Source organism: Haematobia irritans, chromosome 1, assembly GCF_050003625.1.
Source record: "Haematobia irritans isolate KBUSLIRL chromosome 1, ASM5000362v1, whole genome shotgun sequence".
Taxonomy (NCBI): Eukaryota; Metazoa; Arthropoda; class Insecta; order Diptera; family Muscidae; genus Haematobia; species Haematobia irritans.
In genome coordinates, this window is record NC_134397.1 from 258386892 (window position 1) to 258403201 (window position 16310).

Genomic DNA, 16310 nt, shown 5'->3' on the forward strand with positions numbered 1-16310 from the left:
TTCGGCACACCTCTTTATGACCCGAAAATACCTATAGATTTCCAATTTCAAGCAAATAGGATAAAAACTTCGGATTCTAGAAGCCCAAGAAGTAAAATCGGGAAATCGGTCTATATGGGGGCTATACAAAAATATGGACCGATACTCACCATTTTCGGCACACCTCTTTATGGTCCCAAAATACCTCTAGATTTCCAATTTCAGACAAATTGGATAAAAACTACGGTTTCTATAAACCCAATACCCCAAATCGGGAGGTCGTTTTATATGGGGACCATAAGCGTAGGAAGGCCTCTGGGGAGGGGGCTTAGACCCCCCCAGAAAAAGTTTAGCCCCCCCCCCCAGAATTTGAAAACCTATTTACGATTTTACATTTTTTTAAAAATTAAACAAGTATATACACAGCAAAAAGTTCCGCTAAAGATTTTCATGCACAATCGAATTACTTTGGTTGTGGTAGCAGTTGCCGATGGCAATGTTTTTAATCTGGTATTTATAAAATAAATCTGTGGTTGAACTTTTGATTTAGTTGAATAACTAAAGCTCCTTTATTATTTTGTTTAGTCTGGTTTAGTCAATTTAATTTAAAAAATAGTAATTGATACTATTTGGGGGCTACACCAAAATATGGACCGATACTCACCATTCTCGGCACACTTCTTTATGGTCCTAAAATACCTCTAGATTTCCAATTTCAGACAAATTGGATAAAAACTACGGTTTCTATAAGCCCAAGACCCCAAATCGGGAGATCGCTCTATATGGGGGCTATACCAAAATATGGACGGATACTCACAATTTTTGGCACACGTATTTGTGGTCCTACAATACCTCTAGATTTCCAATTTCAGGTAAATTGAATAAAAACTGCGGTTTCTATAAGCCCAAGAAGTAAAATCGGGAGATCGGTCTATATGGGGGCTATACCAAAACATGGACCGACACTCACCATTTTTGGCACACCTCTTTATGGTCATAAAATACCTATAGATTTTCAATTTCGCGCAAATTGGATGAAAACTACGGTTTCTATAAGCGAAAGACCCCAAATCGGGAGGTCGGTTTATATGGGGGCTATACCAAAACATGGACCGACACTCACCATTTTTGGCACACTTCTTCAAGGTCCCAAAATATCTCTAGATTTTCAATTTCGCGCAAATTGGATGAAAACTACGTTTTCTATAAGCGAAAGACCCCAAATCGGGAGGTCGGTTTATATGGGGGCTATACCAAAACATGGCCCGATATAGCCCATCTTCGAACTTGACCTGCGCGCATACAAAAGACGACTCTGTGCCAAATTTCAGGACGATAGCTCCATTATTGAATGCTGTAGCGTGATTACAACAGACAGCCAGCCAGACAGACAGACAGACGGACAGACGGACATGCTTATATCGTCTTAGAATTTCTCCCTGATCAAGAATATATATACTTTATATAGTCGGAAATCGATATTTCGATGCGTTACAAACGGAATGACAAACTTATTATACCCCGTCACCATTCTATGGTGGTGGGTATAAAAAAGTTTACTTGGATCCAAAGATCTTGACCTTCCCTCTAGGATTTTGGTATTGAGCCAAAGACGCTACTTTTTGAAAATAAAGACATTTTTAGGGAACGATCTAGCGTTAAATATTAATCACATTTATGGAATTTTCAGTCTCTTTTTGCGATATATTTATAAAACTATTCACGAACAAACAAATGCCGGTTTAGAAATCCAATTTATAACATATACTTCAAAGTAAAACCCTCAAAATAGGTCTTAGCCTATATTTGAAGCGTTTTTCTCTTAAACCTAAAAATTCAATATTTCAGTTAATTAAAGGACGATTTCTTTAAATCAAAAATATTTTTTTTTTTTTTATTTCAGGAAAAATTTTCCTTAGTTCACAGTTTCCACAATTTTGGTCCTCAATTTAATAAAAATTGCCGATGACAAGGTATCTTAAAACTTCTTAACATCGTCTTCCCAATTGTAAGTTAGTCCATACGGGGTATAACATAACAAGTTGGCTGATAAGTCCCCGGTCTGACACATAGATGGTGTCGCTAGTATTATGCATAGTATTTTTATATAGTACCAACCTTCAAAATTTGACGTCTGTAAGTCAATTAGTTTGTGAGATAGAGCGTCTTTTGTGAAGCAACTTTTGTTATTGTGAAAAAATGGAAAAAAGGAATTTCGTGTTTTGATAAAATACTGTTTTCTGAAGGGAAAAAATACGGTGGAAGCAAAAACTTGGCTTGATAATGAGTTTCCGGACTCTGCCCCAGGGAAATCAACAATAATTGATTGGTATGCAAAATTCAAGCGTGGTGAAATGAGCACGGGGACGGTGAACGCAGTGGACGCCCGAAAGAGGTGGTTACCGACGAAAACACAAAAAAAAATCCACAAAATGATTTTGAATGACCATAAAATGAAGTTGATCGAGATAGCAGAGGCCTTAAAGATATCAAAGGAACGTGTAGGTCATATCATTCATCAATATTTGGATATGCGGAAGCTCTGTGCAAAATGGGTGCCGCGCGAGCTCACATTTGACCAAAAACAACAACGTGTTGATGATTCTGAACGGTGTTTGCAGCTGTTAACTCGTATGGACAATGGATGAAACATGGCTCCATCACTACCCTCCTGAGTCCAATCGACAGTCGGCTGAGTGGACAGCGACCGGTGAATCGTCTCCGAAGCGTGGAAAGACTCAAAAGTCCGCTGGCAAAGTAATGGCCTCTGTTTTTTGGGATGCGCATGAAATAATTTTTATCGAATATCTTGACAAGGGAAAAACCATCAACAGTGACTATTATATGGCGTTATTGGAGCATTTGAAGGTCGAAATCGCGGCAAAACGGCCCCATATGAAGAAGAAAAAAGTGTTGTTCCACCAAGACAACGCACCGTGCCACAAGTCATTGAGAACGATGGAAAAAATTCATGAATTGGGCTTCGAATTGCTTCCCCACCCACCGTATTCTCCAGATCTGGCCTCCATCGACTTTTTCTTGTTCTCAGACCTCAAAAGGATGCTCACAGGGAAAAAATTTGGCTGCAATGAAGAGGTGATCGCCGAAACTGAGGCCTATTTTGAGGCAAAACCTAAGGAGTACTACCAAAATGGTATCAAACAAGTATATACAGCAGTAAGTTCGGCCGGGCCGAATCTTAAATACCCACCACCATGAACCAAATATTAGGGTTTCCTTTGAAATTTCAGGAGGGCTTGAGGACTTGTGGACACTTCCCGAAGATAAATTTAAAGCTTTCACCTATGAGGACTATATCAGATTCTGGATTTATAAGAACCATTTTTGTTTGAGTTTTAGAGGAATCATTAACATCACCTGTACGTGTGCAAGAAAATTATAAAATAACGTCTTGATTTGAAATCTTAAATCTGTAGAAGTAAAATCTGGAAATTTTACATTGAGTTTCAAGCAATTTTCATGATCAGTGCGCCTTCTACACCCTCAAGAAGTGAAGTCGGTCTATATGGAGGCATTACCAAATGGATCGATAAAAACTTAATCCGATACACGTTTTTGTGAGCCTAAAATACCAGAATATTTACAATTTCAGGCAAATCCGATACAAACTACGGTTTCTAGGAACCCAAGGAGTTAAATCGGGAGATCGTTCTTATGGGGGCTATACTAAAATATGGACCGATACTCACCGTTTTCGGGACACCTCTTTATGACCCGAAAATACCTCTAGATTACCAATTTCAGGCAAATAGGATAAAAACTTCGGATTCTAGAAGCCCAAGAAGTAAAATCGGGAAATCGGTCTATATGGGGGCTATACCAAAACATGGACCGATACTCACCATTTTTGGCACACCTCTTTATGGTCATAAAATACCTCTAGATTTCAAATTTAAGGCAAATTGGATAAAAACTTCGGATTCTATAAGTCCAAGAAGTAAAATCGGGAAATCGGTCTATATGGGGGATATACCAAACTATGTACCGATACTCACCATTTGCAGCACACCTCTTTATGGTCCTAAAATACTTCTAGATTTCTAATTTCAGACAAATTGGATTAAAACTACGGTTTATATAAACTCAAGACCCCAAATCGGGAGGTCGTTTTATATGGGGACCATACGAAAACATGGACCGATACTCACAATTTTTGGCACTCGTATTTGTGGTCCTACAATACCTCTAGATTTCCAATTTCAGGTAAATTGAATAAAAACTGCGGTTTCTATAAGCCCAAGAAGTAAAATAGGGAGATCGGTCTATATGGGGCCTATACCAAAATATGGACCGATACTCACAATTTTTGGCACACGTATTTGTGGTCCTACAATACCTCTAGATTTCCAATTTCAGGTAAATTTAATAAAAACTGCGGTTTCTATAAGCCCAAGAAGTAAAATCGGGAGATCGGTCTATATGGGGGCTATACCAAAACATGAACCGATACTCACCATTTTTGGCACACCTCTTTATGGTCATAAAAGACCTCTATATTTCAAATTTCAGGCAAATTGGATAAAAACTTCGATTTCTATAAGCCCAAGACCCTAAATCGGGAGGTCGGTTTATATGGGGACTATATCAAAACCTGGACCGATATAGCCCATCTTCGAACTTGACCTGCCTGCAGACAAAAGACGAGTTTGTGCAAAATTTCAGCACGATTGCTTCACTATTGAAGACTGTAGCGTGATTACAACAGACAGACAGACAGACAGACGGACAGACGGACATCGTTATATCGTCTTAGAATTTCTCCCTGATCAAGAATATATATACTTTATATAGTCGGAAATCGATATTTCGATGTATTACAAACGGAATGACAAACTTATTATACCCCCGTCACCATTCTATGGTGGTGGGTATAAAAATTGGAAGGTCTTTATAATCGTTGTATCGTTCTTGAAGGAAACTATGTTGAATAATAAAAACGAATTTTGACAAAAAATATGTTTTTCTTTGTTAGACCGGGGACTTATCAGCCAACCTGTTACATTAAACAAACAAAATGCCGATTAAATATATAAATAATTCAGTTTGACAAATTTTTCTATTGAAATAAAATTTTGACAAAATTTTCTATAGAAATAAAATTTTGACAAAAGTTTCTATAGAAATAAAATTTTGACAAAATTTTCTATAGAAATAAAATCTCGACAAATTTTTCTATAGAAGTAAAATTTTGGTAGATTATTTTTGGGGATCAGGAGCCACCGTGGGGCAATGGTTAGCATGCCCGCCATGCATACACAAAATTGTGGGTTCGATTCCTGCTTCGAACGAATACCAAAAAAGTTTTTCAGCGGTGGTTTATCCCACCTCAGTAATGCTGGTGACATTTCTGAGGGTTTCAAAGCTTCTCTAAGTGGTTTCACTGCAAGGTGGAACGCCGTTCGGACTCGGCTATAAAAAGTAGGTCCCTTGTCATTGAGCTTAACATGGAATCGGGCAGCACTCAGTGATAAGAGTGAAGTTCACCAATGTGGCATCACAATGGGCTGAATAGTCTAAGTGAGCCTGATACATCGGGCTGCCACCTAACCTAACCATATATAACTATAGACCGATATGTACGATTTTTTCACCACGTACCAAATTTCAACCGGATCGGATGAATTTTGCTCCTCAAAGAGCTCCGGAGGTCATATCTGAGGACCGGAGCGGATGAAATTTGCTCCTCCAAGAGGCTCCGCATGTCAAATCTGAGCTTCGGTTTATATGGGAGCTATACGTAAAAGTGGTCCGATATGGTCCATCAATGGTACATCAATCAATAACAACTACTTGCGCCAAGTTTCAAGTCGATAGTTTGTTTCGTTCCGAAGTTAGCGTGATTTCAACAGACGGAGGAACGGACATTCTTAGATCGACTCAGAATTTCACCACGACCCAGAATATATATACTTTATGGGGTCTTACAGCAATATTTCGATGTGTTACAAACGGAATGACAAAATTAATATACCCCCATCCTATATGGTGGAGGGTATAAAAATTGTAACAAAGATTAAAAACATTTTTATACCCACCGCCATAGAATTGTGATGGGGGTATAATAAGGTTGCCATTTTGTTTGTAACACATCGATATATCGATTTTCGACTATATAAAATATATTTTTGATCAGGGAGATCAAGAATCCGTCTATTGTAATCACGCTACAGCCTTCAATAAGGACGCTATTGTCCTGAAATTTAGCACAGATTCGTCTTTTGTCTGCACGCAGGCCAAGTTCGAAGATGGGCTATATCGGTCCAGGTTTTGATATACCTCCCGTATAAACCAATCCCCCGACTTTGGGTCTTGAGCACCTATACAAGGCACTTTTAATGCGATTCGCATGAAATTAGAAATGTAGCGGTATTTTAGGTCCACATAGAGGTGTGCATTGTTCCAGGTTTTGATATAGCTCCTATATAGATCGATTTCCCGATTTGACTTCTTGAGCGTCTCGACACCCAAATTTTCATCCGTTTTTTCTGATATTCAAAATCTAGACATATTTTAGGTCCACGAAGAGGTGTGCTGAATATAGTGTGTATCGGTCCATGTTTTGGTATAACCCCCATATAGACCTACTTCCCGATTTGATTTCTGGATCGTTTAGAAACCCAAAATTTTATCCGATTTGCTTAAAATCTGTGGGTACTTTTGGTCTACAAAGAGATGTGCCGAATATGGTGTAAAACGGTCCAGTTTTTGATCTCTCTCATATAAACCGATCCATCGATTTTGGTCTTGAGCACCTATACACCGCAATTTTCATTACGATTTGCCTGATATTTGAAATCTAGAAATTCTTTAGGTCCACAAAGAGGTGTATTTTTTCGATTACAAAATTTGTGCGAAAAACGATTCAAAGAATTTAATTCAGTGCTTATCAATCCAAATACCTATTTTACAGTGAGAAACTACATATATAGTACATTTATATGTATTTTTTCTAATATTCAGCCCTAATATAATTATAATAAGCACGTAGATGCAATCTGTTCGTGGAATTTCATATTCGTGGAAAATCATTTTTGACGTGCATACTCAGGTAACCTCAATAGGTACATCATTCGCCATGTCTACTAAAGTCATATGTAGAATTGCACAATATTTCGAAAGATCTTATATTTATTTAGTTATTTAAGTCTGTGAAACAGTTCCTTAGATCCAAAGTTTCTTAGAGACTATGTAATTGATTATATGACACATTATTTATTTTGAAAATACTTCATAGTTGTGTTATATAATTATATTATTTTTTTACTAGACTATTAGGACGGATATAATAACAACAAGTATATACAGCACTAAGTTCGGCCGGGCCGAATCTTAAGTACCCACCACCATGAACCAAATATTAGGGTTTCCTTTGAAATTTCAGGAGGGCTTGAGGACACTTCCCGAAGATAAATTTAAAGATTTCACCTATGAGGACTATATCAGATTCTGGATGTTTGAGTTTTAGAGGAATCATTAACATCTCTTATAAGTGTGCAAAAAAATTATAAAATAAAGTCTTGATTTGAAATCTTAAATCTGTAGAAGTAAAATCTGGAAATTCTACATTGAGTATCAAGCAATTTGCATGATCAGTGCGCCTTCTACACCCTTAAGGAGTGAAGTCGGTCTATATGGAGGCATTACCAAATGGACCAATAAAAACTTAATCCGATACACGTTTTTGTGAGCCTAAAATACCAGAATATTTACAATTTCAGGCAAATTAGATAAAAACTACGGTTTCTAGAAACCCAAAGAGTTAAATCGGGAGATCGTTCTTATGGGGGCTATACTAAAATATGGACCGATACTCACCATTTTCGGCACACCTCTTTATGGTCCTAAAATACCTCTAGATTTCCAATGTCAGACAAATTGGATAAAAACTACGGTTTCTATAAGCCCAAGACCCCAAATCGGGAGGTCGTTTTATATGGGGACCATACCAAAACATGGACCGATACTCACAATTTTTGGCACACGTATTTGTGGTCCTACAATACCTCTAGATTTCCAATTTCAGGTAAATTGAATAAAAACTGCGGTTTCTATAAGCCCAAGAAGTAAAATCGGGAGATCGGTCTATATGGGGGCTATACCAAAACATGAACCGATACTCACCATTTTTGGCACACCTCTTTATGGTCATAAAATACCTCTAGATTTCAAATTTCAGGCAAATTGGATAAAAATAACGATTTCTATAAGCCCAAGACCCCAAATCGGAAGGTCGGTTTATATGGGGACTATATCAAAACCTGGACCGATATAGCCCATCTTCGAACTTGACCTGCCTGCAGACAAAAGACGAGTTTGTGCAAAATTTCAGCACGATTGCTTCATTATTGAAGACTGTAGCGTGATTACAACAGACAGACAGACAGACAGACGGACATCGTTATATCGTCTTGGAATTTCTCCCTGATCAAGAATATATATACTTTATATAGTCGGAAATCGATATTTCGATGTGTTACAAATGGAATGACAAACTTATTATACCCCCGTCACCATTCTATGGTGGTGGGTATAAAAATACAAAATTGCAACTGGATCGGTCCAAAAGGTCTGTTAATCAAAATTTTCAATAGAAATAAAATTTTGACAAAATTTTCTATAGAAACAAAATTTTGACAAAATTTCTATAGTAGTAAAATGTTGACAAAATTTTTTATAAAAATAAAATTTTGACGAAATTTTCTATAGAAATAAAATTTTGACAAAATTTTTGTTTCTATAGAAATAAAATGTTGACGAAATTTGATATAGAAATAACATTTTGACAAAATCTTCTATAGAAATAAAATATTGACAACATTTTTTATAAAAATAAAAATTGTGACAAAATTTTTTATAAAAATAAAAATTTGACAAAATTTTCTTTAGAAATAAAATCTTGGGAAAGTTTTCTATATAAATAAAATTTTGACAAAATTTTCTATAGAAATAAAATGTTCACAAAATTTTCTATAGAAATAAAATTTTGACAAAATGTATATAAATTTAAATAAAGCTTTGAACAAAAATAAAATTTTGACAAAATTTTCTATAGAAATAAAGTTTTGTCGAAACTTTCTATAGAAATAAAATTTTGACGAAATTTTATATAGAAATAAAATTTTGACAACATTTTTATTTCTGTAGAAATTTTGACAAACTTTTCTATAGAAATAAAATTTTGACAATATTTTTGTTTCTCTGGAAATAAAATATTGACAACATTTTTCTATAGAAATAAAATGTTGATAAAATTTCCTATAGAAAATTGACAAAATTTTCTATAGAAATAAAATATTGACAAAATTGTTAATACACTGAAAACAAGCATGCCCGGTTACAAAGACTTTGTCTTTACTTTAAAAAATTTGGTATTGATTCCGAGCCAAAGAAGCGGAGAATACAAGTGAGGATAATTTTAAGACACAATTCTCTTTTAAAATCGGGTTTTGTGTACTTGCTTCTAGGAAGCAAATTTTAATTTATCGCTTTCTCAGCTTTTTTCCTTCATATGCTATCAAAGTCCTTTAAAAACGAGTTAACCACAACTTTATTATCCAAATTAAGACTCGACTTCCAGTAGAAATTATGCTATGTTTAAAGTAAAAAACTTCTTTAAAATAAAGTTTTGAAAAACATGTCCTATAATTGAACCATTTTTTGCTTTGTAGTCAAGATGCAAAAAGACAACCAATTTAAAGACAATTTCATTAAATTTAAAGAATTTTTCTGAATTATTAAAGTCAAGTTTACCTTAGCCCAAACGTTTTTCTTTCATGTTATGATACTCATTTTAAGTCAGATCACTTAATTATAAGGACAATACGACTTCATTGAAAAGTTTATCGACATTTGGACAAGGAAAAAACTTTATATTAGAGAAATGCGTCTTCTATGCTAAGCAAAATTTGCATTCGTATTTTAAAGACATGAAATCTTTGACCTCACGACAATATTTCTTTCAGTGTAGAAATAAAATTTTTACAAAATTTTCGATAGAAATAAAATGTTTACAAAATTTTCTATAGAAATAAAATTCCGACAAAATTTTGTATAGAAATAAAAATCTGACAAAATTTTTTATATAAATAAAGTTTTGATAATATTTTCTATATAAATAAAATTTTGACAAAATTTTCTATAAAAATAAAATGTTGACAAAATTTTCTATAGAAATAAAATTTTGACAAAATTTTATATAGAAATAAAATTTTGACATTTTTTATAAAAATAAAATTTTGACAAAATTTTTGTTTCTATAGACATAAAATGTTGACAACATTTTTCTATAAAAATAAAAATTTGACAAAATTTTCTATAAAAAAATGTTTTGACAAAGTTTTGTATAGAAATAAAATTTGACTAAATTTTCTATAAGCATTGAGTTAAACATTTTAATTGTCGTTTTAGGTTATACTATCAATGCCCATTGTGTAAGTTCTCCCTTTTGTAGAAGTAGTAACTTTCCCTTGTTGATGCAACATAAAAATATTTAAGACACATTTACAGTTCAAGGGATATTTATACACCCAAATAAATTGTCGCTATTAGGAGTGGTCATAAAATAATAAATATACTTATAAAATAAAATAAAATTTCTTTCGAAGAAAAAATTGTTTTCTAATAACCAAAAAAAAAATTGATCAAAAACTGCAAAATAACATTTTTTATTTGGTAGATTTTTGGTAAAATTTTCTTAAAATATTAGTAGATTATTTTTGGCTCGACTGGCAAGCGTGAGGGAAACCCTCTTCAGCCAAAATTAATACATACACTAATAGAATCTCTGATGTTAGATGTGTGGATTTTATGGTGCAGTGACCTACAATTCGTATACCTAGATTTTTTTTAATAACTACAATACACTTTCCTTTAGCCGCAACAGAAATAAATCAATTATCTTCGTCACATATTTGGTGTCTCTTGCAACAATCGGTGTATGGAGCATCCACGTTAATAAAATCTCCAAATTTGCAATTTGGCATTGGGGCCTCAGAACCACAGCTAAAAAGTTGAAATATTGTTTTCAAAAATCCTGAATCGATTAGCATCACAAAGAACTTACGTATATATCGTTCCATAGCCATTAGTTCCTCCACATTTGAATTTAAGACATTCTCCTTTAGGTTTACCCTCCTCTCCGGGCGATAAAATTAATCCTTTATAAACACATTTTCCGGGATGCCCTAAATAAAATTCCACAAGAGAAGAAGTTAAAGATGTTATATGCAATTTTCTATAGTTACCCGAATGTTATCGAATGTTTACCTGGATCTGAGAAAAATCCTGAAGCTACACCACAAAATCCGTGATGAAATAAAGAAACCAAAAATAAAATGCAAATAAGGAATTTCATGTTGAATGATGAATAGATGAAATTTAATTAATAAAATTTCTATGAAACTTCCATCTTATCTTAAGTCACAATGCCTGTATTTTTCTGTATATAGTATAAGGGGCAATGAGTCAGGGGTTATCGTTTATGGTCTAACATTAGAAGCATAATTTATGTTTGAATCAAAAAAAAAATGTTCACATTTGAATTTAATAAGAATTGCAATTAAAAATTTGGTAAATAATAGAAACTATAGTTCACATAAATTAATGTACCATTACGTCCAATAATGCCGAATGCTTGGGAATAATGTCTTGCCATTAACGAAGGATTTATCTTACCACACACCACTATTTTATGAGTAGTTCGATGCACCCTCAAAAAAAAAAAAAAACGCTTCTGTAACATATTCCCCAAACACATTCTGCTTCAAGCATATATATTTTCAGGATTGGTCCAAATAAGGTATTGTTTGTATTGTTCAAACATATTATATTTTTCCTCAGGCATACTCCGATAGAAAAAATTTTAATGAAATTTTCTTTGTGTATATATATTTTTAAGGCGCCAATTGGTTACTTCCATTCTTTTACTTGCAGCATACTAGGAATAATGGCAGTCCGATATTTCAGACTCACTTAGACTATTCACTCCATTGTGATACTTGCAGCATACTCTCTCTGTCTCTCTTTTTAAACACATATATGTTTATAGGCTACTTCTAAATTGATATATGTTTGCATCCAAACATATTATATTTACAAACATAATATGTTCTGACATATTAACATATATATCCCAAACATATTATGCTAGTTTATGAACATTATATGCTTGCACTTAAAAATAATGAGTTCAAAACACATAATTTTTACACCTAAACATATTAAAAAGAGTATTTTTCTTCCGTGTGGAGAGCGACAAATTTAACACATTTTCTATACCCACTACAATAGAATGGTGACGGGTGTATAATAAGTTTGTCACTCCGTTTGTAACACATCGAAATATCGATTTCCGACTACATAAACTATATATATTCTTGATCATGGAGAAATTCTAAGACGATATAAGAATGTCCGTCCGTCCGTCTACCTGTCTGTTGTAATCACGCTACAGCCTTCAATAATGACACTGTCGTCCTGAAAGATGGGCTACATCGGTCCAAGTTTTCATATAGTCCCAATATAAACCGACCTCCCGATTTGGGGTCTTGGATTTATAAAAGCCGTAGTTTTTATCCAATTTGCCTGAAATTGGAAATTTAGAGGTATTTTAGGAACATAAAAAGGTGTGCCGGAAATGGTGCCTATGCCTCCATGTTTTAATAAATATGTTAAATAGAGAGACTGGTCCCAGCAAAAAAAAAAACCGAGGCGTAGCCAAAAAATCAAAAAATGCTCTTTTTGGATCCGGAAATATTGCAAATTTGGCTCAGAAGCAAAGAATTTTACATGGGCTTGTCATAGGGTGGAAGTCACCTTTTTAAGTATCCGCTACATTGTTTTTGAATTAGTTCTTCAGATGTGATTCTATTTCAGTATTTTGGATTTCATTTTAAAACAAGTAAGTAAAGTAGAAAGTCGGGCGGGGCCGACTATATAATACCCTAATCCACCATTACAGAATTAGTAATCATAAGCATTTGTGGGGTAACATATAGGTCTGGGAGATAAACCGCAGTTGCATATTTAAGAAAATTAAGGGGTATATGTCTATGGGTGCTTTGTGTCAATCTGACTATAGCTCATAGTCAATGTTGCCAGGGAAAATGTTCGGTTTACCCTACAAGGACAAAAAAAAGTTCCCTACTTTCCTATACATTCCCAAACAATTTTCCCTACTATATTTTTCGTTAAATTTAAAAAAAATTCCAAAACAAAAATGGTTCTAAGTACAACGTCTATAACTTAGAATATAAATTTGTATTACGACCACGGTTGCCACAGTTGGTAGAATTCTACCCAAATTAGTAATCTTTCTTGTTAAATCTTTTTAAAAATAAAATTTTGGAAAAAGTTTCTATAAACAAATTTTTGTGAGAAATTTTTCTATAGAAATAAAATTTTGACAATAAATTCTATAGAAATAAAATTGTGAGACAAAATTCCATAGAAATAAAATTTTGAGAAAATTTTTTATAGAAATAATATTTTGAAAAAAAAATTCTATAGAAATACAATTTTGACAAAATTTTCTACAGGAATAAAGTTTACCACACATTGTTAAAGATCAAGCCTTGCCTTACAAATTGTGTTGAGTGAAAATATCGTACATTGTGGCCCTACGTCCCTACAAGACGCTAAATATTAGAAAAACGCTACATATAGGGAATTTCCCCTACTTCTAGCAACACTGCCTGTGTTGATATTGCACCTACGGAGTTAGTATGCCACTAGGTTAGGTGGCAGCCCGATGTATCAGGCTCACTTAGACTATTCAGTCCATTGTGATACCACATTGGTGAACTTGGTATGCCACTAATATTGAGCCCATTATTAAAAAAGAGAAAATCGTTAAATTAGTGTGGGTAATAAATCCAAATTTGTAAAAATCGAGCAATATTCTTATGTAAGAGCTACAAGTACGTATAAGTACGATCGGCTTGTACATCAAAATTTGAAATTTGAGTAACATTGGTTAATAAATAAGAGTACTATGGCCAAATTTGGAAGCTATATCTAAGGGCATTTTCGTTTCGCAAAAAAAATGTTGCCTTGGTGTTACACTACTTTTTCCCTCATTGTGTTTTCGCCCAAATGATAGTGTCATTCCAAAGTTATTATTAATTCACAACATTTTGAGGGGTACAGGAACCAAAATTTATGACAGTGTCCTTCATATGTGGTAATAAATTTCGAGAATGTTGCACCTTTTTCCCAATCGAAATCGCCATAAATCTGACCCAATTTGCATAATATTTTGCGGGTTTGATTAATACCACAAAAGGTTATCTTGTGCAAGATTTGAGTAAGATCAGTTAAGAAATGAGGCCTGTATGGTCAAACATAAGGTTATTAGCGTCGAATTTTTCAAAATCGGGTGATACATATATGGGAGCTATATCTACATCTGAACCGATTTCGATGAAATTTTGCACATATATTTAGTACTATAGAGGACTGGATCTAGCCAACTTTTAGTAAGATCGGTTAATAAATAAGGGTTTTATGGCCAAATTTAGAAAAAAATCGTACAAAAATTGGTCCATATCAGTCCACTTTTACGTATAGCCCCCATATAAACGGATCCCCAAATTTGGCTTACGATTGCTCTAAGAGAAGCAAATTTCATCCGATCCGGCTGAAATTTGGTACATGGTGTTAGTATACGATCTATAACAACCATGCAAAAATTGGTCCATATCGGTCCATAATTATATATAGCCCCTATATAAACCGATCCCCAGATTTGAACTCCGGAGCCACTTGGACGAGCAAAATTCATCCGATCCAGTTGAAATTTGCAACGTGGTGTTAATATATGGCCTCTAATAACCATGCCAAAATTGGTCCATATCGGTGTATAGTTATATATAGCCGATCTCCAATCACACAAAAATTGGTCCATATCGGTTCATAATCATGCTTGCCACTCGAGCAAAAATAATCTAGCAAAATTGGTCGAAATTTTATTCCTATAGAAAATTTTGTCAAAATTTTATTTCTGTAGAAAATGTTGTCAAAATTTTAATTCTATAGAGAATGTTGTCAAAATTTTAAATCTTTTGAAAATTTAGTAAAAATTTTATTTCTAAAGAAAATTTTGTCAAAATGTTATTTCTATAGAAAATTTTGTTCAAATCGTATTTCTATAGAAAATTTTGTACAAATTTTACTTTGACAAAATAAAATTTTGTTGTCAAAATTTTATTAACGTATATACTTGTTGATAGTATGGAGGTTGGAACGTTTAATATTTCCAAAAGTTTGATAAATAATTCCAAAGCGAGTCATAGCAATCACATTTTTTTTTTTTATGTACGAATATTTTCAATTAGGATCGAATATTCATTCCAAGACCTTAACAGGTTTGTGTTTTCTCTCAATTCTGATTTTCATTATCATCCGGGCATATAATATGTTTCTTACAACATTTGGGATATTGCGCCGTGCGATCGATGTAATCTCCCAGGAAACAAGGTGGTTTTACACCATAAACACCACAACTAAAATTGAATTAAATATAATATTCAAAATTCATTGCAATTATAAACCGATAATATTAGGGAATATTACAAACCTGTGGATTATGCCATATCCCTCATCTCCGCTACATATGAAACGTACACATTTTCCTTCAGGGTAGCCTGTTTCACCGGCGGATAATATAAGATTTCGGTAAACACATTTTCCTGGATGATCTGTATATAAAAATAAAAACTCTTCTCTATTGAAATTTTATTTTTTTAAATAAATTCGATTTTCTTTACCAGGATGTGTAAAATTTCCTCTGCCCACAGCAGCAAATGTAAATACACATAGACCTAAAAATATTAGAAATCCAATAAACTTCATCGTTTTTAGAGATTTGTAAGAATTATGTATAAGTTTTCTGATTAGCTTTGTCACATTTTTTTACTCTATACCATATCATTTTCTTATCGTGATTGTCGTAGACCATCAAAGGTTAAGAACAAAAAATTATTGTCTTGAGTAGATTCATGACCATCCTCTACACAGAAAAAAATAATATATCATGCCGTGCACCATTATGTTGATATACATTTTTGATACAATCTCAAATCCTTCACATTTGTTGGGTGCGATACACAGAAACAAAAGTCTGTTGTAAAACTGATGCTAAAAATAACAAATATTGATTGCAAAATAATAAAAAAAAATATTTTAGATTATTTTTAAAAGTTTGTAAGAAATTTTCCCCAGCCCAACGATGTTTTTTTTTTATTCCAAGTATGTCTCAAAAATTGTATGAACTAAATGGCAGTAAAATTTCAATGACAAGCTTTTCGAACACT

At 33.7% G+C, this 16310-nt stretch overlaps 2 protein-coding genes across 2 annotated transcripts; both read right to left on the reverse strand.

Annotated features, from left to right (window-relative positions):
* Positions 1 to 10648: 10648 nt before the first annotated feature.
* Positions 10649 to 11388, reverse strand: LOC142219659 (uncharacterized). Its single transcript, XM_075288542.1, has 3 exons — positions 11266 to 11388; positions 11063 to 11183; positions 10649 to 11001 (listed from the first exon to the last, which is right to left on the reverse strand). The coding sequence occupies exons 1-3, from the start codon at positions 11351 to 11353 to the stop codon at positions 10890 to 10892; spliced, it is 321 nt and encodes a 106-aa protein (XP_075144657.1). The 5' UTR covers positions 11354 to 11388; the 3' UTR covers positions 10649 to 10889.
* A 3839-nt stretch (positions 11389 to 15227) lies between these two features.
* On the reverse strand, positions 15228 to 15876 carry LOC142219660 (uncharacterized). Its single transcript, XM_075288543.1, has 3 exons — positions 15765 to 15876; positions 15575 to 15695; positions 15228 to 15500 (listed from the first exon to the last, which is right to left on the reverse strand). Exons 1-3 carry the CDS (start codon positions 15847 to 15849, stop codon positions 15377 to 15379), a joined length of 330 nt encoding a protein of 109 aa, XP_075144658.1. The 5' UTR covers positions 15850 to 15876; the 3' UTR covers positions 15228 to 15376.
* Positions 15877 to 16310: the final 434 nt, after the last annotated feature.

Coding starts and splice junctions, on each gene's coding strand:
- LOC142219660 (XM_075288543.1), bottom strand. CDS start 15,849: ATGAAGTTTATTGGATTTCTAATATTTTTAGGTCTATGTGTATTTACA. Junction 15,696..15,764: donor AGGAAATTTTACACATCCTG/GTAAAGAAAATC, acceptor TTTTATATACAG/ATCATCCAGGAAAATGTGTT. Junction 15,501..15,574: donor GGATATGGCATAATCCACAG/GTTTGTAATATT, acceptor ATTCAATTTTAG/TTGTGGTGTTTATGGTGTAA.
- LOC142219659 (XM_075288542.1), bottom strand. CDS start 11,353: ATGAAATTCCTTATTTGCATTTTATTTTTGGTTTCTTTATTTCATCAC. Junction 11,184..11,265: donor AGGATTTTTCTCAGATCCAG/GTAAACATTCGA, acceptor AATTTTATTTAG/GGCATCCCGGAAAATGTGTT. Junction 11,002..11,062: donor GGCTATGGAACGATATATAC/GTAAGTTCTTTG, acceptor TCAACTTTTTAG/CTGTGGTTCTGAGGCCCCAA.